The sequence below is a fragment of the Marmota marmota genome, unplaced genomic scaffold (assembly GCF_001458135.2).
Source record: "Marmota marmota marmota unplaced genomic scaffold, marMar, whole genome shotgun sequence".
Classification (NCBI taxonomy): domain Eukaryota; kingdom Metazoa; phylum Chordata; class Mammalia; order Rodentia; family Sciuridae; genus Marmota; species Marmota marmota.
This window is the reverse complement of record NW_026000249.1, coordinates 792,368-820,194: the sequence shown is the minus strand read 5'-3', so window position 1 is coordinate 820,194 and position 27,827 is coordinate 792,368. Positions and strand designations below refer to the sequence as shown.

Here is a 27,827-nt window from a genome sequence, read left to right as displayed (position 1 = left end):
GTTTAGAAATCATTTATTGATCTCTTAATTCTTTATTATTGTGCTGATGACCCATGGGGAAATAATTTATTCAGATTTCTTCTCAATAAAGCTGAGAAAATTTGAGTGTTTAGCCAGAGCGCCTCAGACCCAAACCGGGAGTTGCCCAGTCACGTGTGAGAATGGCTCCCCACAGTGCTATACCTAATAGCTAGAGATGTTTGGGGAAGAGACCATGGACTAAGGCTGAGGTAGAGGAAATGAACCACCACAGTTGTTTGGAGAGTTATGTGTTTGGCTCTTATCACAGTTTGGGCCCTTTTCACTCTGTAACCTTTCCCCCAGAATACATTCACTATAATAGGTTTCCTGATTAAAAAAGCATTGAGTCAAGTCTTTTCCTTTGGAGATGGGTTTATCTCCGTTCAATAGTTACCTTCATATGGATGCCTTTCAGGAAAGTAATTCTACCTCTTCTATTTTGTGTCTATATAGTCAATAAAAGTGCTTCCTATCTTGAAAAAAAAATCGCTGTCATATTTACAAGTGTAAAACAGCATTCCATCAATAGTTTCTCTGGTGGCTAAACATTGGAAATGGAAAAACAAAATCAATTTTTTCCCCAGAAATTGATGTCCCTCACTATCATACCATCATTGAACTGGGTTTATTGAAGGAGGGATACCATAGAGGGACATCATGATGATATCATAAAAGAGCCATCATAGATAATAACATAATTGATTTGGCATCATTGATAATAGCACTGTAGAGAGATGCTCACAGAGAGGGACCTTGTGTTCATGGGAAACACAGCAGGGGTACATTAAAATAATCCAATACTCAATTATTACTATACATAATAATGATTATGAAGCCTGCCCATACAGTTATAATATGCATAATAATAACAGATCATTTTACATGTAAGTCATGCTACTTTCTCTCTTCTTGCCTGGTTTTTATGATATGCATGGTCATCAGCTTACAACTTTTCAAAGGCACTAGAAATTGTGGTTGCAATGAAGTGATTCTCTATGAGGTTTTCTGCAGTAATCCTTCTGGGATTATTAAGTTTACCTTAATCATATTTAGTGGTGATTCACAGTCTCTTCTACCTTAATTTGAATTTTGGCTCTGCCTCAGCTAAGCTTGACCTCAAGAAGGTTTCTGAACATCTCTAATTCTGAATTCCAAGTTATAAAATGAGTCCAGTGACATCTGCCACTCATGGTTTATATGAGGAATGTATGAGATTGTGCCCATAAAGAATTGAGGAGAATGCCTGGCAATCCAGTGACTTTCAATACAGAATGATAAATTATTATCTTCAGGGCCATTATTGTTATTCTACCATTGCCATAGTGCACCCTAGACCACAAGTTGTGCCTTTGTCAAGGAAGCATCTAAGGTTAGGATAAATGCAAGAAGGAAGGACACACTGGAATATGACTGTCCCTCGCACATATGTGAGGACAGTAGCTCTGCTGCTGCCTTAATCTTAGTCTGGGGGGCGGGAAGTCAATGCTGTTGAGAGATATATAACCCTAAGAGATTTTATGAAATAAACTAATCCAAAGGGAGTTTTGTAGAAGATGAGTGATATTTGTTAAAACCAAGAGTTTTTTCTGGAAAAAAAAGCAGATGAAAAATATCTAGTAAATTTTATCTTTTTAGAAAGTTTCTTTTGACAAGGGGGTATTAATTGACAGCTGTCGAAGGTTGAATTGATCTTTATCCTAGGAAGTTCTGCACTTGAGGTAGTCTTTGTAAAATGGATGAGATCCATAGGAAATGTGGCAAAAAAATAGATTGGGTAGTTTCACAGTATCATTGTGAAAACAACTGTAAACAGGATATATAAAAAGATATGAATCTATAGAGTATGGTTTTTAAATGCCCCAGAACTCTTGAAGATTTAAAAACAACTGGAATTTAAGCAACTTTCATGAAACAAAAACAGAACTTCTCCCTCTGCAATTCTTTATTTTACAGTGTCTCAACATTGTTTGTGTTGTTTTTAAAAATATTTTTAGATGTTGATAGATCTTTATTTTATTCATTTATTTATATGTGGTGATGAGAATCAAACCCCGTGCCTCACACATGGTAGGCAAGCACTTTACTGAGCCACAACCTGTTTGTTTTTACTGTTGTTACTCTGAAAATAATCATTGCCCTAAATATCTTTAAAATTTTTTCCAAAATAATAAATTCCATGCAATGAAAGGTAACAATCAGAGTGACTACTATGAACTGACAAAAGTTTCCAAAAAGGAACAAAACATCTACAGCCTTATTTTATTTTATGTTTTTGGCACCAGGGATTGAACTAAGGGGCACTCAACCACCGAGCCACCTCCTCAACCCTATTTTTTTTTTTTTTATTTAGAGACAGGGTCTCACTGAGTTGCTTAGCGCCTCACTTTGCTAAAGCTGGCTTTAAACTTGCAATTTTCCTGTCTCAGCCTCCTGAGCTGCTGGGATTATAGGCATGCACCACTGAGCATGGCTTTTCTACAGACTTATTACTGGGCATTAATTTAGCACTATTTAGAATGGGTTTATCCTTTCATTTTCTCCTTTTTCTTCTTATTCCAGAAAGAGTATTCAGGCAAACATCCCATTTTGAAGTGTTTACCAGGAACTGTCCTTTCTTTTTTAATATCGTGAGCTGAATATTGGTGTGACTTTTCATTATATTAGCAGGCAAAAGGGTCATTAGATGTACTAAAAGAAAATGAGTCTGTATGTGATTATAGAGTTGGCAAAAGATGAATATTAATATTTTATCTTTTTATTGTAATCATGGAAGACAAAAGATGCAGGTTCCCAGCAATACCTTCCATTTGTCATTAGGATCATGATGAAAGTCTAATCCCTTTGAGTTTGAGAGCCCACATAGGAAGAAAGAAGGATAAGAAGGAAGGAAGGGCAAAGAAAGAAAGGGTGAGACTTTCCTTAATGTTCTGTATTTGGAGTTTTACAAAGACACTTATACCTAGATTCTTTGTTGATGTTGAAATTCTAAAATAAGTCAAGGTGTAAACATGTAATGTAAAACTAATCTTTGAAAGGAAACAGCCTATATTTTCACAATTAAATTATAGTTTTTTCATTTTTATTTGTGCTTTTTAGATATACATGGCATAGAGTATATTTTGACATTATACATATGTAGAATATAACATATTCTAAATAGGATCCCATTCTTGTGGTTATACATGATATGGAGTTACACTGGTCATGTATTTATATATGAACATAGGAAAAGTTATGTCTGATTCATTCTACTGTCTTTCCTATTCCCATCTGCTCTCCCTTCCCTTCATTTCCCTTTGTCTAATCCAATGAACTTCTATTCTTCCTCTGCTACCCCCCCATTATGTTTTAGTATCCACATATCAGAGAGAACATTCAGCCTTTGGATTGGGGGATTGGCTTATTTCCTTTAGCAAGATAGTCTCCAGTTCCATCCATTTACTGGCAAATGTCATTTTTATGGCTGAGTAATATTCCATTGTGTATATATACCACATTTTCTTCATCCATTCATCTGTTGAAGGGCACCTAAGTTGGTTCCATAGCTTACCTATTGTGAATTGAGCTGCTGTAAACATTGATGTGACCACATCACTATATTATCCTGATTTTAAATTCTTTGGATGCATACGGAGGAGTGGTATAACTGGGTCAAATGGTGGTTCCTTTCCAAGTTTTCTGAGAAAGCTCCATACTGCTTTCCAGAGTGGTTACACCAATTTGCAGTCCTACTAGCAATGTATGAGTGTACCTTTCCCCCACATCGTTGCCAACATTTATTGTTACTTGCATTCTCGATAATTGCCATTCTGACTGGAGTGAGATGAAATCTCAATGTAATTTTAATTTGCATTTCTCTAATAGCTAGAGATGTTGAACAATTTTTTCATATATTTGTTGACCATTCATATTTCTTCTTGTGTGAAATGCCTGATCTGTTCTGTTGCCCATTTATTGATTAGGTTATTTGAGGATTTTTTTTTTTTTTGGTGTTTAGTTTTTTGAGTTCTTTATATATCCTGTAGATTAATGCTCTATCTGAGGTGCAAGTGGCCAAGATTTTCTCCCATTCTGTAAACTCTCTCTTCATGTTCTTGATTGTTTCCTTTGCTATGAAGAAACTTTTTAGTTCAATACCATCTCATTTATTGATTCTTGATTTTTCTTCTTGTGCTTTAGGAGTCTTGTCGAGGAAGTCAGTTTCTAAGCCGACATGATGGAGAGTTGGGCCTACTTTTTCTTCTAGTAGGCATGGGGTCTCTGGTCTAATGCCTAGGTCCTTGATCCGCTTTGAGTTGAGTTTTTGTGCATGGTGAGAGATAGTGCTCAATTTCATTTTGCTACATATGGATTTGCAGGTTGCATTTTTACTGTACACGTCAGCAACATTTTTCACCTGGTCTAAGTTCATATAGTAACTTTGTGTGGCGGCGGGGGTGCTGGGGATTGAACCAAGGGCATTGCTCTACCCCCAGCCCTTTTTATTTTATTTTGAGACAGGCTCTTTCTAAATTGCTAAAGCTGGTCTCCAACTTGTCATCCTTCTGCATGAGCCTCTCAAGTAGCTGATATTACAGGTGTATACCATTGTTCCTAGCTAGTAGCATTTTCTTATGAGTTCAAATTAAAGTCCACCTATAATTGGTGTAGATCTAGGTAAGCCCCCATTACAAGAATGTGGTAGAAACCTGTGGTATTAAAGGGATGCTGACACAGAATAATATATATAATTTCTACTCCTAAATTTGATTCAGTCCTAATATTGTTTGTGAAGTTCTAAATAAACTCAATGCCCAGTCCCAACTTTATTTACAGTGAGTTAGATATTGAAGTGCAACTGTACCTTCTTTCTTTTAAACAGTCTTCTGCTAAAGGTTTCAATTCATGGTAGAAAAATATTTATCAGATTGCTGTTTTAAAATTAAGTCCTGGTAGGAAGTTCCAACATGCCCTTATTTCTCAAGAGTTTTTTTTCCACATAGTACATCTAAGTGTTTACCAAGATCTGAAATCCTCTTGATTCTAACTAGTGTCACTTAGATGATGAATCTCACTTATTTACTTTCTCCTTAAGTGTAACCATGGCAATTCCAACTTTCCCTCTGATGCACTGATTGTTACTTTGGCCTCTCCATCTGTCAAACCAGTGTAACACTCATAGCAAGCTTTTTCTATGGATGTTACATGGGGCAGCAAACAAATGAGATGAGATGACTTCTTAGAGGAAAATGCTATAAGAAGCAAGGAATCAAACTACTTCACAAGTTGGATGGAGTATGAGGAGGAGAACAAACTTTGGAATTCTACAGAACTGGCATGGAGACTGTGCAACCTTGGGAAAGTGAGCCTATCTGAGTGCATTTCTTCATTTATAAAAAGCAGGGTAGTAATACATTCCTCATTGCATGAATAAGAGGACTAGACATAAAATAGGAAAATTAGTTGGCATTTTCATTACTACTAGTAGTACTACTACTAATACTGCTACTAAACTACTAATAGTGTTGTTACTATTATGATTCCTGTTACTTCTACTATTACATGAGGAGGACTAGCAAAAGAGAAATCACCTCTTTGAATCCATTTTTTAAGATTTTTTGGTATTGGGGAATGAACCTAGGGGTGCTTGACCACTGACCTATATCCCCAGACATTTTAGTTTGAGTCAGGGTCTTCCTAAGCTGTTGAGGCTGCCTTCGAACTTGGTATCCTGCCTTAAGTCCATGAGATTACAGTCCTGCACCACTATGCCCAGCTATTTTCTCCAATTCTTTTGTTAATATCATAATATTTATAGAGTTCCATGTGATGTTTTGATACATCTATATGTTGTGTAATGTTTAAATCAGGTTAAACATAGCTATCTCCTCAAACATTGATGTTTTTGATGAAAACACTCAATCCTTTCTTCTATATTCAGTACAGTATTCTGTACTTATCCTCCTATGCCAAAGCACATCAGAACTGTTAACTCCTATCTAGCTGTAACTTAGTACCCATTGACCAACCTCTCCCCAACTCTTTCCCACTATTCTCCCCAGCCTCTGGGAACTACCGTTCTACACTCAAATTCTATGAGATCAACGTTTTTAGATTCCACATATGAGTGAGATCTCACAACAATTGTCCTTCTGCACCTGTCTTCAACCATCCATGTTGTTGTAAATGATTTAATTTTATTTTTTATGGCTGAATAGTTTCCCAATGTATATAGGCACTACATTTTATTTATCCATTCTTTACTTTATGGACATTCAGGTTCTTTTCATTTCTTGGCTATTGTGAATTGATGACCTCCTTCATTTCCAAAACAATGAGTCATTGCCCCCTTCTAGCCCACCTCACTAGCAGTTATAGAAGAATGCCCAAGAGTTTTGGAATCTGAGAAAACCAAAAGTAACTTATGAAGAATGATAGGACCATGGAGGATAGGAGAGCCTGAGTTTATTACCAGTGTTGAATTTGTTTATCCATGAAAATTGCTTTTCCAAAATTTAATATCGTCATAGATGTTGAGATTTCTCTCATGATCAATATTTGATCTTTCAAAGCTGATAAATACCCAACACACTTCAAAGATTTTGTTGTATCACTATGATTATGAACGTTCATATACCAGGGATTCTGTCATATATGAAAGAGTTATTTTGTGTTTGGTACATGATAGTTAAGACTTTCATTTAGTAAACTGGTATGTAATTGCATTAGAAAAAAGTTTTGGTGCTATAGATCATAACTAGGGCCTTGTGCATGCTAGTAAGCAGGTGCTCTATCACTGAGCTATGTCCCCAGTCCAGAAAGTTATTTTTTTTTAATTTCAAAATAAAAATAAATTCAAATGCAATTATTGTGGTGTCTTCTGATATGACCTAGTTGCAATATCTCTAAAATGTTTTAAGTTTGGAGTAGAATAGAATGGAATACTTCACCTATTCCTGCCACCCTAACATTCATATATACTCCAGGGCAACTCAACAAATCTATATTTATCCTACCCTGTGTCCAGGCAGTAAGGCAATAAGATTAGTGCAAGGATTCTTCTGTCATTAGGGAAGTTACTATCAAATAAACCTGGCTACTCTATTTAATTTATGATTTTTTGAAAAAGTTTACTTTTCATTATAGAGTAGCAAAGGTTCAATTTCACTCCTTTTACTTTTCCCCTTTTTGTGTAGACACTCTTTCTGATGTTAATTAGCACAGTACTTAGGTCTTAAGTTCCCCACTCTAGCCCTCCTCATGATTCTGGCATTTCTTACAACTGGCAGACATGGGTAAGTAATGAGCTATAACATTTTTTTAAAGGTCCCAAGCATTTATTCCAACAGCACAAAGTACCCTATGGAGACATTGTATATACTAGTAGCAATGAGCAAATGTTTCCTTTATTTTTATAATTGTTTTGGAAAACCATATGATTGCCAAAGACAGCATGCACATGGTCAATTTGGATTTATCCCAGCCCTTAAAAAATCTGCAAAACACATTAATAGTTGTAATGTATAGAGTTGAGGGTTGTTTTGTTTTGTTTTGTTTTGTTTTAACATGCCTTCCAGTTGTACATTGGTAATGTTTAATTTAGGTTAAAATTCTATGAAGGATGTAATTGATATGTTCCAAGTTTGTTAACCATTTTAAATGGCCATTGCTTTTGCCAAATTCCATTCTATGCCATAAAAATGCTGTCCACACTAGGATCCATTAATGGGAATAAAACTCCCCTGATCGATTTTACTCAAGTATGGTAAAATGGTTGCCTATATATAAATAAGCCAGTCTTGGGAAATCCAGTGGAAATATCTAGCCAAGAAGGTCCCACAAGTCTTTCAGGTAAAGTGCTTCTCCCTTGTAACTCTACTCCCCTCCACATTCCTCTAACTTAATTCTACACATGCTCAGAAAATTCACACTTGGGATTTTTGTGTTTTGTGATTTAAACTCATTTTTGTAATTTTCTTTAACATGTCTAGAGAGTTGCTTAAAATGGTACTGAACTACAATTCCAGGTTTTTATGTTTAGAAAATACTAAACTACATGATGTAAAGAATTTAAAACTACTTTAGAGTCCTCATTTTTAAACTGTATTATATTTTAGGAATTGAGGAAAGAAAATTCTTGTTAATGGACAACTTAAACTTTTTGTTTTTCAGTTTTGGTGTATATAATTGGTTATTGAAAAAGAGTGCACACATAGCCTCTCTCAGAATATGCTGAAGAGTATTTTCTTCAGAAACAAGTTTTTAAATTAGAGATTTCAGAGGTTGAGAAGTTGTGGTCATCAGTTGTGAGTTACATGGGGAGACTAGCGCCTGAACTCTGTGTTATCTGTAATCCAAAAACAAACATCTGTTAACTTCATGTGCTAACATGTAATGGTATCTTTCTGGGCAGAGTAGAAATGAGGCCGTTCTTCTCAGCTCAAGTGTAGGAGAGAATTAGAGGTTTTTGCAGTGGTAGAGACAGATAAGCCATTTGGTACTTTCCATCGAGGGTCAGAATGCTATCCTATCCTGGAGCAGGCTCCTAAGAGGCTCTTTTCCTGACCTCACATTTTGTGTAGGACTAGAATACTCATTGGAAACTAAAGACCAAGAGTAGCAATATCAGTTTCTCTAGTAATATCTTGACAATGTAAAATGTGCCTTTCTGACTGGGACACCTCCAAGCCATGGCACCTATATATCATGGCATAGTCCTGTTAGCCTGTGGGTTACCTTTGTGTCCTGAGCACCAAGATGCTATTTTTAATTAAGCCAACATATTTTTTAAAATTTCAAATCTTTTGATTGTTGACCTCTTGGGAAACAATAGCCATAAATTGTTGATTTTCATTTTCAGGAAACTAGTTAATGGAACTCAGGAGACCATTATAATCAAATTTAATATGAAGATTCAGTTAAATGTGCGGTTCAATTTTTTTTTTTTTTTGGTTTTCTTCTGGTGTTGGTTGTTTTGAGTTCAAAAACAGTTGAATTTTAAGAATCTCACTTTAGCCGGATGTGGTAGCACACACCTGTTATTCCAGTGGCTCGCAAGGCTGAGGCAGGAGGATCACAAGTTCAAAGCCAGTCTCAGCAACTTAGGGAGGCACTTAGCAACTCACTAAGACACTGTCTCTAATAAAATATAAAAAAAGGATCAGGGGATATGGCTTAGTGGTTAAGCACCCCTGGGTTCAATTCCCAGTTTTAAAAAACAAAAAGATCTCCATTTTAGTGGAGGTTTATTTTTTTAATTTATGTAAAACAGAATAGCACTATAAAAAATGCAAGAAAAGATTAAAAATCCTCATGCTAACATGATTGAAGCAATATTGGAGGTCATGGATAATGTACTTTCTCTGATTATTAACAGAGCTTTGTTACAGGGAGATGGTTCATTATTAAATCATCTGTCTGATCTAGAGCCAGTAGCATCATCTAATGATTTTATTCCTGGACATTTTTAATACATAGAATTAGAGGCGCATGGGAAGAGGTTGCTATTATTTTAATTGCATGATTTCCACTTAAATTGCTTGTGTTAAGTCAAATGTTGCATTTGAAGAGAGTGTGTATTTCTTAGTAATGCTTCACAATCCCTTGTTTCATGATTCAATAAATCATCTTACACCTGTCAGCACATGTAGTCTTAAGATTTATTGCATGGTCCATTGTGTAGTAGATAGTTCCTTGGCCAGAGAGCAATTTCTGAAACTAATTTAATCAGTGTTTTTATAGTAGAGCGACTTGTGGCTTGATGCCTCAAGTATGTATCAGTGTCTTTAGAACCATATGATTTAATTCTATCCAATTTCAAAATGGAATTAAGATTTGGCATTATGTGAATATAAGTCAAGAAATCCTTTTTCAAGGAAACCTCTATTTGCATAGCTAGGCCTAAGGCAAATGTTAACATGTGGCATCACAGACACATGCGGAGCTACTGTGAGGGAACAAAGAATTTCAAGGTTGATGGAAAAACACACGTGAGTACTCAGAGGTACAATAGATGGGGCACTTATTGGCCAATAAAGAACCCAGTTTCATTGAAGTTCCATGTTCATTTTGCAGTGCAGTGGTAATCATAGCTGGCTGTTACTGAGGAAATTCTCAACATGCTATAGTTTTGAGGACCTTGCATTGCCATTTCAGGAACTTGAACTTGATCTTTTAAGAATAAACAAAGATTGGAGTTTTGAGAAAAGGAAGCTATAGTAATACAAGCTCACTGGGAAGATTACTTTGGTGGCTCTGTGTGGACCTGATTGGGCAAAAATGAGAGAAATGAAAACTAGCATTTCTCAGAAATCAATGGACTACATGGCAACCTTGTGAAGGAACAAGAAGGCTGAAATCTTGCATCTTTAAAAACACAACCCAACAAAGCTTTAGAGAGTGATTAGATAGAAGGTGTAGAAGAGAGGTCAAGGTCTAAAGATATGTTAGGTTTTTAATATGGAAAGTATGGAGAGTAGTAATAACCTTTATAAATCTGTTAGGTGGGAAAACATGTCAAGGGACAAATGATGCATTTAAGGGAGTTGAGTTTAAGGACTGGGGATGTAGCTCAGTGGTAGAGTGCTTTCCTAGCATGTGCAAAGTCATGTGTTTAATCTGCAGTACTGGGAGGTGGGGGAAACAGGGCAGCACCAGGGGTAACAGTTGATCTGGAACTGGGAACAAGTGACCAAAATATAGGTCAGAGTCAGAATCAGAGATCAAAATGTGACTATTATCAGGACAGAGGAAAGCATGAAGCTGTGAAAGAGAATGTGTTGTCTGAGGGGATATATCTTTTTAACATAATTTGTGAAAAACTCACTTAAGTCAAAATTGGTGCATAAGTATGCCTTTAATTACAATAAATGTGTTTGATTTGAAAATCTGTTCATTAGCTATACTATGACACTTTATTCAAATAAGGGTTATATTCTAGAGAAAGATAGTGATTTGTTTCTGGAAGACTGAAGTCCTCTATATGATTTACTGTCACCATTATTATCAAGCTGTATCTTAATAATTAAGCTGTGTCTGTGATGCCACGTGTTAACATCTGCCTCCCCAGACAGTCCTTTCACAAAATTGTGGACCAAGGTCACATACATTTGAAAATCAAATGATAAAAAGTTACACTAAAAATTCTTGAGAACAAAGTTTAATGTGCTTTCTTTCAGCTTTATATGTTTTGTGTCAAGCCAAATTTTGGAGTGGTGAACCGACTCCAACCAAGTGAGGGGGGCATTATTTTTTCATCATAAACAGATGAGTTTGGGTCCTCTGCTGGCTGGATGCCCTCTCCACCTTTCAACACCACTTAAAAACGTTTTTTAAAAAACAACATTTATAAGTAATTGAGAATACACTGGGGCAACCTCACTGAGACTCCCCCCCACCCCAAACACACACATTCTGAACATCTGAGTTCCATCAGCGTTTTTATTAGAAAAAGAAATTCAGGTTTGCCAGTGGTGATAGAGGAAAAACCATGGGTGATCGAGGTACACATCCACTCCTGAACCTTCTACGTTCTAGGGCATTGGCTCCTATCCCCCCATGTTTCTTCCTCTACCTTAGCTAGCTTCCTCTTCCATTATATTTCCTATTCCCCAATGGAGACTGAAGGATCGGGGGACAGGCCTGAGAACAAGGCTTGATGAGAAAGGCCAAGTAAATAATGGGATCACAAAGTATCCATGAGAAAGGGAAAAGAGCAGCAGAGGGATCACTTACCTGTGTCTTGACCCCCAGCTTCTCCTCTAATTTCCTTTTGTAAAGCTAAGAAAAATTTTAATCCCCTCTCACCCCCCACACGATGATGTCACAACACTGCAGGTAAGTGGTTCTCAAACTTTAACCCCAATCAGATCAGGATTCTAGGGAAGGCTTTTGTTTTTTTATTTTTTGGTTATAAGTGGACACAATAACTTTAATTTTATTTTTATTGGTGCTGAGGATCAAACCTGGTGCCTCACACATGGTGGGCAAGCATTCTATCTCTGAGCCACAACCCCAGCCCCCTTGGGTGGGCTTTTTATAGCACAGATTGCTGGGCCCCACCTACAGAGTCAGAGTCTGTAGGTCTAGGGTGGGGCCCAACAATCTGTATTTCTCACCAACTCCCTGGGATTGCATCTACTGTCCAAGATACCTTTTAAGAAATCCTGGTCTTTCTCCAAGGCCCCGTGGGAAAGATGAGACTTTGTAATTGTTATAACTGGCAAGTCTCCTCCTTGTTCTCTGAATATTTTTTCTCTCTACTGGCTTAACAGCAAATGACTTTTTAAATAGGAACATGTATTCTGTGACTTTGACTCATTAACAAAACATTGTGTGTGTAAACTAAAATGTATTCCAAAGAAAGAGAGGTAGTTTGTTTTTGAAATACAATGACCCTTAAATTGTCTTTTGTATTGTATACACAAATGAACTTTACTGGGAAAGTGACTTAATAGCTTTTTTTGGTTTTTTTTTTTTTTTGTAAGGTAGTGTAAGTTAAATAATTAACTCTCCAGAAAAAAATTTCATGCAAGTGGCCATAAGTCAAAAAAATACTTTGTTATCACTTTGGTTTCAATCATTGCAAATATTTTACACTACCAAGTTTCTAGTTTTCAGGGCAGTGTTTCACCTGAGTTGACCTTTCAAAGTATTTGGGTAGGGCTATGAATCTATTCTTTTGTTATCAAATTTACAAAATTATTTTTCTCTAAATCTTCAATTTAATGTATAACAATATTGCTGAATTATAACATCTGTAGTATATTCTGTTACACTTATGGTGAAATAATTATTGTTAATGACAACAGACCAAATTATATGATACAAATGGTTTTGCAAAGTATAGAAAGAAATGATCATTCAGGAGTTATTCTTAGGCATTGGAAATACTTGAATGATTCTACAATGCATTCCTCTATGTTTTCAAGTAAAAAAGAGTCATCTAAAATTTTTAATAGCAACAATCTGTGTTTCCCTGCTGGACATTGTTTTAGTAAATTTTCTGGGATTTCCTATGATAAATTCATACTTATGTATGTCTATATATACTTTTATTTCTGTACTTGTAAATATATAAGCTGCATGACAAACTATTATTTTTAGCCTAAGTAAATTCTAATGCAAAACTCATAAATTGAATGAATCAGTGATCTTTTGTTCATTCTACTACAGAACCTGTTTCTCCATTTTGAGCAATGGTTCTCAACCTTGGCTGTACATTACAATCTCTTGAGGAGCTTTTAAAAATCTCACTCCCTTTGGACACTCCACAGACTAGGTTATTCAGATTCTGTATAAGAAAGGGATGTAGACTATGTGCCATATTTTCACAGGTCCCCAGCTTATTGCTATGTACAGGTCAGGGAGGAAACTATGTATCTATTGGTCAGTCATTATCTTCCTTGCTTCCATAACTTCCACATTTCTTTAATTCCAACTCAGTGCAAACCATGTTGAATGGACAAAGTCAGCTTCAGTCTGACTAAAGTTTGTGGAAATGGTTGAGTGAAAGTAGTGAAGTCTAGGAACAAAGGATGCAATGAATTTTAAAAATTTGAGATTCAGACTTTCTAAACCCCAGGCAAAGGTCTGTCTATTAATATTTATTTTTTAATTGTAGCTGGACACAATATCTTTATTTTATTTATTTATTTTTTATTTCTATGTGGTGCTGAGGATTGAACCCAGGGCCTAGCAAAGGTCCAGCACTTTACAACTGAGCCACAACCCTAGCCCAAAGGTCTGTCTTTGAAGGTTATTAAGGGCTGAAAAACAAAGGCATGCTTTCTCTTCTTTGATTCTGCAGGATGTCCCGGATGGGGAGTTCTCTTACATAACATTGATTTTGTAAATTCTTAACAGACCAGACCCACTTTGAATGGAATGGAATTTTAATCTAGTTTTTGAGCCAAAGAGTTTAACTTCCATTGGCTCTAAATACTTTTTTGCACCAGCCATGTGGGGATAAGAGTATTGTGAATATGGACCCTTTGGTGGGGGAATGACACAAATTCATGAGCAAAGCTGTCCATGTATTGAATTTTAATAATTATTTTTGTCAGATGGTCCCAAAAAGCTACTTTCCTCCAAGAACTAAAAATTTGGGAAGATAAAAAAAAAAATGCTGTAGAAACAAAGTAAATCTTAGTTACCTATGGAGCATTATTAGATGAAAGATTTTGACTGTTTTAGCTTGAAATATACTTGGTATAGTCAATTCAATAGACAAAAAGTCCCTGTCAGTTCTGAAGTTCTGGCTTAGAGAAAAATTTGTTCTTCCCCAATATCTGCAAAACAAAAAATGTGTGCTCATCTATCCAGGGATAAGCATCCACTATGAGACTAATTTGCCATTCATGTCTGGTAAAAATGTTTGAAGGTATCAGTTAAAACCCTGTTTAAGTAGAAAGGCCAGAACATGTTCATTAATGAGTATCTGGCAATGTCATCATCTACTTACAATGGAAGAAAGGGGATAAGATCAACATTATTCCAACCCTGAGTGATGGAGGAAGTAAAGCTTGAAGTGACATATATAAACAACATGTATGACATCCATCAATATCAGGGGATTTTATAGACATTAATTATCCTGCATGCTAAGGCCCTCTGAAAGGGGTATTTCATGGTTAAGAAAAAAAGAGACTGAGGGAAATGGAATTGATAGAGACAGCAATTGATGAGTAATTCCACATTTAATGTGGAATAATTCCACATTTAGTGTGCATGCACAACCCAGCACTATATACTTATTCACAGAAAGGAAAGAATGAACTAATCCTGTGTCATGTGTGCCTTACTCACTTTGGACCATGTTCTTGCTGTAGTAACCTTCGTCCCATTTAAGATCAACATTTTTTACTCTTCTTTTGTCTGAATCTTTTGCTTCTCTGAACAAAAGACACATAAAACAGGAATTTCTTCAGTAATTGCACTTTACCCATGATTTAAAGTGACTTTTGTCCGATAAGAGGTTAAAAATCATTTTGGTGATGAAACAAAAAGAGAGGAAAAGATTCTTCTCTTTTAGATGTTAAATACCTGAAGGATTAGAATTTGAGGCATACTCCTAACCTCCTATAGTAGGGATTGAAAATGTAAAGTGAATTGAATTATGTTGACACTTTTAAATGGTTTGGGTAAACAGAGGAAATGTTATGCATTATTAATAAAAGGTACTTGGATTCTTAAGAAAGACAGAAGTTTGTTTTTAAAATATGGAGAGCAATTTTCAGTAAATGGCTGGATAGCAAATATTTTGACTTGCTTGATGCAAATATTTCATCAGTATAGCACAAAAGTACCAAAAGACAATGTGTGACAGAAAAGGAGTGACTGTTCATGTGAAACTTTATGGATACAGAACTATAATTTTTTTATATTTTTCATATGTCACAAAATTTTTTCTCATTTAAGAAAACTAGTTAAAGATGTAAGTAAAAATCATTCTCGGGCTGGGGTCATGGCTCAGCAGTAGAGCACCTCACCTAGCACATGCGAGGCCCTACTTTCAATCCTCAGCACATAAAAATGAATGAATAAAATAAAGGTATTGTGTCCATACAACTAAAAAATAAATATAAAAAATCATTCTTAGCTGGCAAGCCATACAAAAACAGGCAGTAGATATGATATGGCCTCTGGCTATAGTTTGCCAATCTCTAGTTTAAGAGATTAAATATATTGCCAATTTGAAAGCTTTTCACTTAAGCAAAAGTAATATTTTCTTCACCATATTAATTCTTTTTGTTTTTGGTGTCAGGGATTGGACTTGGGGGCACTCAACAACTGAGCCCCATCCCCAGCCCTATTTTGTATTTTATTTAGAGACAGGGTCTCACTGAGTTGCTTAGGGCCTTGCTGTTGCCAAGGCTGGCTTTGAACTCATGATTCTCCTGCCTCAGCCTCCTGAGCCATATTAATTCTTAACTGATGTTGCCTCTTTTGATATGCCATAGAAGCCCAGAGTATAGTATTGAGAAGAACACAGAAGTTGAGTAGAGGCTAATGAACAGAGGGAGTAGCAGGAGAGCTGCCAAATTGGACTGCCCATGGCTCTTACACCTATGTTGTGACCTTATAAAATGCTTCTTATATGTTCCACTAATAAAAAATTATAGTCATATTCTTGGAAACATTTCTCTCAAGGCACAAATTTTGCAGCTAGGACCATTATTTTTAAATCAGAAAATTTTGAAAATTCATAGGAGTACAGCTTCATTCGAACTTTGAGAACATTCATTGAGAACTTCATTTAGTTCTCAAAACTGACAAGTGTATTTACTGATTAATCACTTATCACTCTAATAATAAAAGGCAGAAATGGGACTAGGGGTGAGGAATGAACAAAAAAGGTCATTCACATCTCTAATACCTGGAAATAACCAGTCATCATCAACTATGCAACTATATATATTTACCTTCATTAAAATCCAAAACCTCTTCTAGACCATAAACAGTATTTAAAGTTTGTTCTCTGTATATTATTGACTACCAGGTTAGAAAAATAAGCATTGGACCCCTGATGATTGAATTTATAAATATATGAAGCAGATTCTGCAGTGTTAATATAGAAATTTCAAATAAAACCTGACAAGGTAAATACAGTATCACATATCAAAATGACTTAAATTGTAGTCCATGGAACATTAGACTTAAATTTGTATGCAGATTGTGTTTTATTAGGTTTTTGAAGTTCCCAGGGCAGCCTGTCTTGCCAGGGTATTTGGAAATGGTAACTATCATAACCAATGAAAAAGGGCATTAAAAAATTAAAACAACATAAATCACATGTATTTGCAGTCTGCCATGAGTTGAACCTGAAGATAGCCTCAGACTCCGGCAATGTAATTAAAACATCTTAAGAGTTTAGTTACATATAAAGAATTTATGCTTTTATGCAGGTGGCATGTGTTAATTCAAGTGTGTTTTCATATTAAGGATTGTGATTAAAGTTCCTTAGAAGAAAATATACTGGTTGTGGCACCCGACGTGTCTATATCCTGATGGTGCTAGAGTGGTGGTGTTGGGTGTCAGAGCTAGGAACACAGTTCCTGAATGTCGTTCTGAATATTATGGAGTGAAACAAGCCAGATCTGTGTTTGCCTTGAAAGGTATCCAGCCCTAATATTATACTTTAAAGACATTCTGAAGTACTGGCTTCGGAATAAGGGCAAACATTCTTTAAGGCCTGGGCAAACCCAAAAGGAATTACTGAAATCTCCTATTTCAGGCATACATTTTAATAGTCGTATTCAGTGTCAAGTCATTAATTCCCAGCAACATGACTCTTAGGTACAGGTCTCAAAAGGCTATAATTAGGGGCATTTGTCTGCTTACTTTGCTATTTGATTGGGTATCACTGTATATAGAAGTACAAAGATCATATGTTAAGCTGGATTTACTCTTCTCTGCTTGTGTCCTTATCCATGCCTACAGGCCCATATTGAGATTGATATAAAATCAGCTGTCCTATCATGGGTTGTTTAATTATGAAGTCAAATAAACCTCACCAAAAAATACAGAATGAAAAAGAGGTTGATTAGAGTGCCATGAGAATGCATTGGAAATGCATGCATTAAAAACAAAAATGATAGGAAAATTAATCATTCCTTTTTGCATAAAGTAGGTAGGGGAGCCTCATTCTTTAAGCAACATGTTTTACAATTTCATCTTTCACAACTTTGTGCTATAACCAGTCTTTTGGTTCATATTAAAAAACTCAAACTGCCCACTTACATTGTTACCTTCAAAGAACCATATGGACACTTCAGTGGTGATGGTGAGAGGGTAGTATTGAATTCCATTAAATAGTAGCACACTTACTAAACCTTATTGTGTGTGTCAGCTTGTTGTTGCTTTAATGAAATACTGGAGACGGCTAACTTTATGAAGAGCAAAAGTTTATTTAGTTCATAGTCCTGGGGGTTCAAGGGTATGGAGCCTGCATTGGCTTAGTTCTGGTAAGGACCTCATTGCAAATGGAAGATGGCAATGGTAGAGTGCATGTTGGAGGAGGAAGCCAGAACATCTTAAGCCAGGAAGGGTGGTGGGAGGGAGAGTGTGCACACTGGTGGGGTCACACTCAGGCTCCTTAGCACATGGTAGCTGGAAAGAGCAAACATACCCCAGTTACCCAAGGACCTCTTACTAGACCCTCCCACTTCTCAATAGTGCCATCCTGGGACCACCCTTTTTTTGTGTGTGTGGTGCTGGGGATTGAAGCCAGGGCCTTGTACATTCAAGGCAAGCACTCTACCAACTGAGCTATATCCCTAGCCCTGGGACCAGTCTTTTAATCACAGTGAACACTTGAGGGACATTTGAACCACACCCACACCATAGCACTTACTTTATCAACAATGACTGCTGGCACATCCTTTCCCCTCACAGAATGATAACACTGGCAAAAATCACTGGGGGAAGAGGTATTGAATTACACCATTGTTACCACATCTTTTTCTCTCACAGAATGATAGCACTGTGACAAAAATCACCTTGGAAAGGATTAATGAATTAAGGATGGGAGCATCTTTGCTTTTGTGTTAAATAGGATTTGAATAGGTATGTTGGTGATAATGGAAATTCCTAGACTATCTCTATTTCTATAAAACTGTATTTATAAAAATCTGTTCAATGGTATTGCATTTGTCTTCCCCAGATATCTTTTGATATAAATGGAGTTACATAACATTCCTTGAGAATGCTTCTAAACTGCCAAGGCCCTCCCTCTTGGGTTCAGACTCAACTTTACCAATGCAAAAGCTCTAAAGAGTAGTAAGCATTGTTTTAGCAATCTATAGTAGTTGTTAAATTAACTAACTCATGAGTTGATTTACTTCATTGGATTTCAGAAAGTTTGCCCAATGAGTATGCAGTTGTAAGTATGCTAAGTATTCCCACATGAGTATTTAAAGGTAGGTAGTATAAAAGGAATAAAATGATATGGGTATAGCATTGTGCTTTCTCTTTGATAGTAGAATTATTTTCTGTTATGTAGATGTTTCCAGGCAGGTCAAAGAGCACGTGCCCATGCTCAGGCCTAGGAACAACCTGGCTCCACAGACCAGCTGGCTCAGGATGGTAGGAGAGTAGCATAGGAGCAAGACAGAGCATTAAAGGAAAAGGAATTACCCATTGGATTAGGTGATGAGGAGGACTTCACAGATGAGATGATATCATATGGCGATGTTAGTATTCATTGAAATTTAGGACTTAAAAATACGTATTCATGGGTCTCAAATAGGAGCCAGCCGTCTCAGTGGAAATTCTGACAGTAATCATAACATCATGAGAATATTGAGCAAATTGGATTCAGTGTCTTGGGGAAATGTAATGGGAGGATATATTCTTGTAACCATCTGCTATTAAATTGGAAAATCTATTGAAGAAACATTTATGAAATATTGGGGCATACTTTTAGTTTGGTGATTTTGCCAGCTTTTTGTCACTGTGACAAAATACCTAAGAAAAATCAACTTTCTTGGAGGAGAAAAGTTTTATTTTGGCTCATGGTTTCAAAGGTGTCAGTCCGTTGTCTCTTGGCCCCATTGCTGTGGGCTTGTGGTAAGGTAGAATAGCATGGTGGGAAATGCTTAGTGGAGCAAAGCTCCTCACATCATGGCTGACAAAAAAATAGGGGATGTAGACAAAGAAAAGTATTCAAAGGCATGTCTCCAATGACCCACTACCTCAACAAGGCCCCACCTCTTGCAGTTTTCATCACCTCCCAATACCACCACCAGCTGGGGGTCAAGCCTTTAACACATGAGCCTTTGGGGGACTTTCTAGATCTGAACTATAACATTGATGGTGTGAGTATTCAAATTTAGCTTTTGTCAGTATAACTTTAAAACTTGAAAAACAAGTTTTTTATTCCATTTAAAAAGCACTGACAGAACACACCACATGCCAGGAACTCTTCTAAGGGCTCACATGGGTTTTAATCTCTAATCACCTTGGCAGCCCCATGAGGAAACTGAGGCACAGACAGGTTAAGAACTTGTTGAGAGACTTAGAGCTAGTATTGGAACCCAAGCAGACTGGTCACAGACTTTGTGTGCTTAAGCATTATGTTCCTCAGATTAATGTATCTATATGTCATAATGCTGTGTAATTTTCTTGAAATTTTTGTGAATTTGGCAAGCTAATATTTCCAGATATAAGTAAAATTTCTCTTAGTGTATTGCATAGAAAAAGCCTTTCTGAGGCCCATGGAGTGGCATCTAGGTTAGACTTACACAGAAGGTTAGGAACAAAGGTTAGTATTTGACAGGAGTAGGTGTGTACATACCAGAGTCCAGAGAATGTCAGCATTTTGGTTTTTATCTTCTAGCCCAAAGTTGGGCCAACAATAGTCATGGGCCAAATCTTTGCTATCCTTTTTTGTAAATAATATTTTATTAGAACACAACCCTGCCCACTCATTTACATATTATCTATGGTTTCTTTTATTCTAAAACAGCAACAGAATTGAGTCATTGTGGCAGAGAGCTTATAGCTAGTAAAGCCAAAAATATTTTCTATATTACTCTACATAAAAAGCTTGCAGGTCCCAGATCTAGACTCTAATGTTGCATTGTCCAATATGGTGACCATTGACTGTATGTAGCTGCTGAGTGCTTGAAATGTGAGTGGTGTAGATTGAGATGGGTTATAAGTATAACATATCAGACTCCAAGACTTGGTAAAAAGAAAGGAAAAGAATGGAAACTTCTCATCAACTTTTGAATATTGATTAAATGTTGAAATGATAATATTAAAATTAGTTTTGCTTATTTCTACTTTTAAAAAATGTGATTATTAGAACATTTTAAATTTGACTCACATTAGATATCTGTTGACAGTACTGATCTAAAGTCTGGAATTTGGAGGATACGTGGCATCTAAAAAAAGTCAGAGAGAGAGGAAATTTGCAAATATCTTTCTGTATCACCAAGATATTTTGGGGGGTGGCAGGTACTGAGGATTAACCCAGGGGTACTTTACCCCTGAGCCACATCCTCAGATCATTTTATTTTTTATTTGGGACAGATCTTACAAAGTTGCTTGGGGGCTCACTAAGTTGCCCAGGCTGACCTCCAACTTGGCAATCCTCCTGCCTCAGCCTCTCAAGTTGCTGGGACTACAGCCATGTGCCACCACAGCTAGCTGCACCAAGAGTTGTTTTCAATGTAACAGTTCCTCATAGGGAGGAATATTTGAAAAGAGCATATTAGGTTGTCTGTGGAAATGGTCTCAAGGGAGTTCTCCTAGAATCCTACTCTGAGAATTTGACTTGGGAGGTGATCCAGAAAGCACCTGGAAGGGGAAGAAATATGGGAGGGAAGGAAGAGGAAAGAGGTTGTGTTAAGGTGGAACCCATGTCCCCTCCCAGTGAGGCCCTGGATGAGATTTTATGGACCAAGACTCAGAGTGGTTCCACCCAGAAGGTGAGGAAGCTGTGCTGTTCATCCCTCAATTCTAGTAGTTTCTGATGGAGGGCTGCTTTGGGGGCATTGGCCTCCCCTGACTCTCCCCAGTACTGCAGCCTTTCCTGCCTGGGGCCAGACACAGCCCTAGTACAGAAAGGCCCAGGTGCTTGTAGAAAACTCCATCAGCAAGCTTGGGAGTCATGTCTGCCAGAGATAAAGGAGTGGGCCCTTCTGGTGTCTGGTACCCAGATTAGACTGTTTTATCCTCAAATTCATAATTTTAGCAAACACGTGTACTTTCCTGGTGTATCTGTTTTTCTTGTGATCTTAAAAATAGCATACATAGGTAGATTGATCATGATCTGCTCGATATGGATGGGAAAACTGAACCCAAGACATGTCTAATCATTTATCCAAGAGAATCCAGCTAGGGTGGTAACTCAAGTCTCTTTGCTTTCATATGTGATCACTCATGCCTCACTTTTTGGGTTTCTAAAAAACTTGGCTTGATAAGGAGACATAAATATATTGAAGTTTTTAATGTGACAACAGGAAACTTAAGTTTTTGTACTGTGGAAGGTTTTAGACTTCCATAGTGAAGTTGATAGTTATGTCTACCTAGTCTTAAGACTCTTATGCCAAAAAAATGTTCTCTCTCTTTGGCATAAAGCACAATCAAAACCAAAAGGTTATCGAACCTACTGACCACCATACAGGATGTTAACGAATAGAGTTAACCTCCAAAAATGTTCCAGAGAAGTCTCTATAGTGGAAGTGGACACATGGCTGAGTGAAAAGTGGATTTTCTTCCTTTCCCACTACCCACGTTCTCTTCAAAGATGTTGTCAGCACCTTTGGTACTACTTGGAAACAAGTCTCTCTCTCAGCATAATTTCCCTTTATTATACTTCTAACTGACTCAATAATTCTTTGCGGACTTCAGTAACACTTGTACTATTTAAATTTGAATAACCCCAACGGATCTGGATAGGTCAAAGTGTTTAAATCACAGGCTTTAGTCTATGTATTAGTTGATTAAAAACAGATTTTATACATGATGTATACTTAATAAAGGGAGGGGGTGCAAGCAGATGTTTGTAAAATCTTAATGTGTTGGACTGCATTTATTTGGCTCTCTGACTAGCTTTAGAAAAGTCATACCTATGACAATTGAACTGTAAACAGTTAGATGATGTATTTCCCTAGAAATTTCCTGCTATGAAGGGTCAGCCAACAAGAAAAGTAAAAGGATTCCCTAAGATTAACACACAAAAAGAAACTGACTAATATGCCTTATAATAGTCACATCTAAATCAAGGACAGTAAATAATGCAATACCTCAGATTTATTTTCTGGTCTTTGACCATAAAGTGAAGACCAGTTGGAGTTCATTTAATCCAAGCAGTAGAAAAACTTAAGGCTTTTGGTGGTGGGGTAGCGGGAAGGGTTGTTGTTCAGAGCTTGGAAAGCAAAAAATTTTTTGATGCAAACATTACTTAAATCACTCTTTGACTTTCTGGCCTCTCTTTGTATCCCATCCTCTACATGGGGTTTTCTCTTTCAAAATAGTTATATTTGAGATGTTTTTGGTGTTTCCAATACAAAATTGATGGTTTCTTGTTGGTATTCCAGTCTGGATAAAATAGGCACAAATCTCACCCTGCATTCTGAATGCATGAGAATTATAGGCAAAATATTTTAAAGTGTATTTGGAAGAATTCATAACCAACCTTAAATGTAAGTAGAAAATATCCAGGAACCAGAAATGAAAGAAACTGTAGAATGGTGAGGGGGGAACTGAAGTTAGGCTTCTCTCAAGAAGTAGAGACGAGATGGGGCAATGGGGACTTCAGAGAACACATGGGGCAGTGTACTCTGCCTGTGGTAGAAGCCCCATACAACTGGAAGTAAAGACCCCCCCCCAACACACACCAGGCTCAAAGGACCCCTCACACCTCTGGAATTGAAGCCAGACATGGAATTCTCTCAGAAGGAAATAGAGGCACTGAGCCAAACCAGGATCTGAGCTTCCTTGGCAAACTGGTGTCCTGAGGGGAGCACCCTCTTTGTGGGGAAAAAAACCTTACGTCCTAACCTCAGAGTGTGCACTTCACTTTACTGGATATCTCAATCCTCAAATCACAGTATGGGGAGGAAAGTTAACATCAGATGAACTGTCAGACAAAACTTACAAGACACAAGATAAAATCAGATCCTTTGGAAACATGAAGCAAACACAGGAAAATGTGCAATTGCCCTTTCTCAAATGAGCTTAAGAATAAGTTATGTTTAGTTTTCTTGAAATTATGAAGAAGGAAATTGCATCTTTGGAAAAGGAGCAGAAAACAGTTCAACAAAGGGAGATGTGATAAGAACCTAGTTGAAATGAAAATACAGCCATTGGAATTAAAGAAAAATCCTAGACAATAAAATGTCAGATTAATAAATTTAATTTATTATAACCAGAGATTTCTGCTTTTGACTTCATTTTAAGCATTAGGTAAAAGTGATTGTTTTCTCCAATACACCTTTCTAAGTAAAAAGTTTTGGAAAGTAGGACAAGCTAAAAGTTCCATAAATTCTTCAGCCTGATGCAGAGGTTACCACCTTTATGAAAATCTTAGTTTTCAAACTCTCTGCACTCTTTACAAATCTTGTTTTGGGGGGTGTGTGTGCTAGGGATAGAACACAGGTCTTGTGCAAGCACTCCACCACTAAGTACACCCTCAGCATCCAAATCATCTTTCCCAGATGGCATTAAAAATCTGAGATCTATTAGCTTTTCCACAAAATTTCCCTTTGTTGCATATCTCCACTGTATTTGTAGAACTACTTATATGTTAAAGCATATATTTTCACTATACTTATACTTCCCTTATATGATATTGATCTATTTCCATATGCTCACTTCCATCTGCATTTAATCTCTCCAAGAAATGACGATTTGGGTCCAACAAAAAGTCTCTACACATCCTTCCACCCTCAGACAAAAGACTTTGCCCCCCTGGGAAACCTTTAAGTAGCCATGGATTCTCTCCCTTCCCTTATTTCCAACATCTCTCTCCCAATTGCACAGCCATCTCCTTGTGAATAGGGAGTAGATGCTTTTATTTTTGCTTCTCCAGTAATTCTCTGAGTCTGACATATATTAGAAGCTTAATAAGTACTTGTTGTGTGAATGGATAAGTAAATGAATGAATGTTATAAATGAAGAACTCATGGAATGAGAAGGAATTTAAATGAGTCTTACCCAGAACAGAGGGTTATTGTGGTTGAAAATATGATTAAATATTCATTCCAGGGAACTTTAAAAATCTGATGCTCTAAAGGAATAAGGAATGATTCTATAATCTTAAACAGGACAGTGATATAAATAGAGTGTTCAAGGAAATTTTCTTTGGCATTGATAGACAAAGAATAGAAGCATGTACAATAAAATGTAGTATGAGTAAATGTGTGAGACAAGAACATCTTATAAATGCCTGTAAATGGGCATATTGTCAGGAATAGCTGATCAAGTTAACTTCCTTTCAAGAGATTTACCTCCGCCTGACCACAAAATGGTAAATCCTAAAAATTCAGAAGTAGGTGATTTGATGTGGGAATATGTTCTTTATATTATTGCCATTTCAGATTCAGGTAAAGGGATAAAAATCCAATTATTTCCTTTTCCCTAGTTCACCACCTAGCAGTAACCCATAACTAATTATTTGGTTAAATATCTGAGTTCGTACAAGAAGTAGAAACAAAAAGATGAAGTTTGAGTATTTTTACAAAGTTATTTGAAATGCAACTTTTGAAAATGCAGTTTGAATCTATAAATACTTGAAGCTGCATCCATTTCACTGGTTTCTGAAAAATGTATCAGTTTTTCTGAGTATGAGTAGTTTTGTATACATTAAAATATGAAAGTATGCAGAATAACATTTTTCCTCTCTTTTTTGAACAGCAAAACTTAGAGAGTAACCTCACCAACCTTATTAAGAGGAACACGGAACTGGAGACCCTTTTGGCTAAACTCATCCAAACCTGTCAACATGTCGAAGTAAGTGTCTATCTCTGTGTGGCATATTCCTTGTGAAAACTTCTAGGTCAGCATTTTTATATCCACATGCTTTCAAATTTCAAAGTCATCTTTGTTCAAATTGATTCTTCTGAAGAAGCCAAATATATAAGATGGATGGAATTAGAAAGAACTAGAACCTCAGCGAATCTCTTCCCATCCAGGACTGTTTCCCCTCTTTTTATAGCTCTCCTTGACCCAGCATTGCATAGCATTCCTAAGTACAGATTTTAATCACTTCTACAAAGAACAGCCAAAGAAATCACTATTTATAAGGTATTCTGTTAGTTTACTAGGGCTCCTGTAACAAATTACCACAAGCTTGGACAGCATAAAACAATAGAAATTTATTCTTTTACAGTTCTGGATGCCAGAAGTCCAAAATTCAAGGCCCTCCTTCTGTCTGAAGTCTGAGGGAGGATCCCTCCTGTCTCTTCCCACCTTTTGGTGGATTTCCTTGGTTTGCAGCTGCAGCATTAAATCTATGCTTTTGTTGTCACATGACATTTTCCCTATATGTCTCTGTTTGTGTCCAAATTTCCTTCTTCCTGTAATGACTCCAGTAATTGAATTCAAGCCCACCTTACTTCATTATGATTTCACTGTAACTTGATTACATCTGCAAAGACCCCGTTTCCCAAAAAGGCCCAATTCATAGGTACCATTGAACACATTTTGGGAGGCACAATTTAGCCAACGACACATATATATTAAATGCTTCTTATTTGCAACATGTTTCCATACATCAACCACAATTGCACCAATAACAACCTGCAATGATACTGTACCTCATATGGGAAAAATGGATGCTAGTTGCTTATGGCAATTTTAGAGGCCTTTTCCAACTTCTCTGACCCTGGCTTTCTCACTACCCACACCCCACACACTGAAATGAAACAATTGCTTATTCACCCTGCCTTCAAGCCTTCTGGCCTTTAGCCCAACAGATCCCTCTGCCTGGTAGCTTCACCCGCACCCCATGCCTCGTTGTCTGAATCATTCCTATCTGTCCTCCAAGTTCTGACTTGAGGAATACTTTAATTGTGAATATTTATATGGTTCTCTGAACCAGACTCATCCCTCCTTTCTCTGAATCTCATAACATTTTATCAATAATCTTGTAGTTTTAATCACCATTTCATGTATTGCTTCCATTTTTCCAATTAGAATATAAGTTATTTGAAAACAGGAAACAAATGCAGTTTATCTTCAAATCCCAGATTCTTGCATAGTAATTTTTATACAGTTAAAGCTCAGGAGCCCATAAATATGTATGATTTCAATGTTTTTATGTATCAGTTAAAATAAATTTTTAAAAAAGCTCAGGGAAAGGGCTGGGATTGTGGCTCAGTGGTAGAGCACTTGCCTCACATATGTGAGGCACTGGAGTCAATACTCAGTACCACATCAAAATAAATAAAGGCATTGTGTTCATTTACAACTAAAAATTAAGAAAAAAAGCTCAGGAAAATTGTTTTGTACAAATATGCACAATGACTGCAAATAGCCAATTTGAACACTAATAACAATTAAAGTACAGTGTGGTAGAAGGTGAGGCCCTGAGCTAGTAGATTATTGCATTTTTTAAGATGCATGCTTTTTCACAAACCAGTTTGTCTGAAATTAGATTACAACTTCAAAAAGTTAATAATGGGGCAAGTTAAATGGTTGGCATTTTTTTCTTTCCTACTAACGCAAAATATGAGTGAGATATTTTCCAGCATTCTAGATTGGATAAATATGGTATGTGGAGGGGGAATTAAAAGAGAGGAACACAACTTAGCTGAAGGTTTAGTGGGGAGTGAGACTTTAGTAGATTTCACACAAGCTGTTTTAAGAAATACTTCAGCATTGGGGGTAAGCTTATTTGTACAACACAATGGTGTTTAGCAGTGATACATTCTTCAGCATGGTAAAAATCAGTAAATGCTGCTTTCAGGTACTTTCAGCTTAAAAGCATATCTACTATGCAAACACTGGTGCTTTGAGGGAAGGTTTCAAATACTTAGGTTCATAAAGTTTGTACTTTTACTTACAAGTGCTCTCATTTGATTGAAAGTTTAAAATTGGTTACTGAGAAACATGTGAGCTGGAACTCCTAATTTGTTATGCTTTTCTGTGATAATATCTAAGGGGTAGGAATTAGATGTGTCCTCCTCCCCTATCTGAGCCATTCAATCTATGCTGATGAGCAGGCTGTGATGGGTGGGGGATGGAAAGACGTATACAATGAAAAGCGAGGAGCAATAAGAGCAAAATGGTGGTGAGAGACTAGATTAGAGCTGGTCAAGTAGCTCAGTGGTTCACGTCATAGAGCCCCTTGACTTAAAGAACTATGTGAGCTTTTTTTT

General features: G+C 36.7%; 1 protein-coding gene across 7 annotated transcripts in view; it reads left to right on the top strand.

Moving 5' to 3' along the window:
- Positions 1-27,827, top strand: part of Mid1 (midline 1) — a 369,304-nt gene that overhangs the window by 272,697 nt on the left and 68,780 nt on the right. For all 7 annotated transcript variants that reach the window (XM_048796511.1, XM_048796510.1, XM_048796512.1 and 4 more), the window contains exon 3: positions 25,363-25,458. In XM_048796511.1, the coding sequence (XP_048652468.1) occupies positions 25,363-25,458 (96 nt within the window). The remainder of the gene's footprint in view (positions 1-25,362; positions 25,459-27,827) is intronic.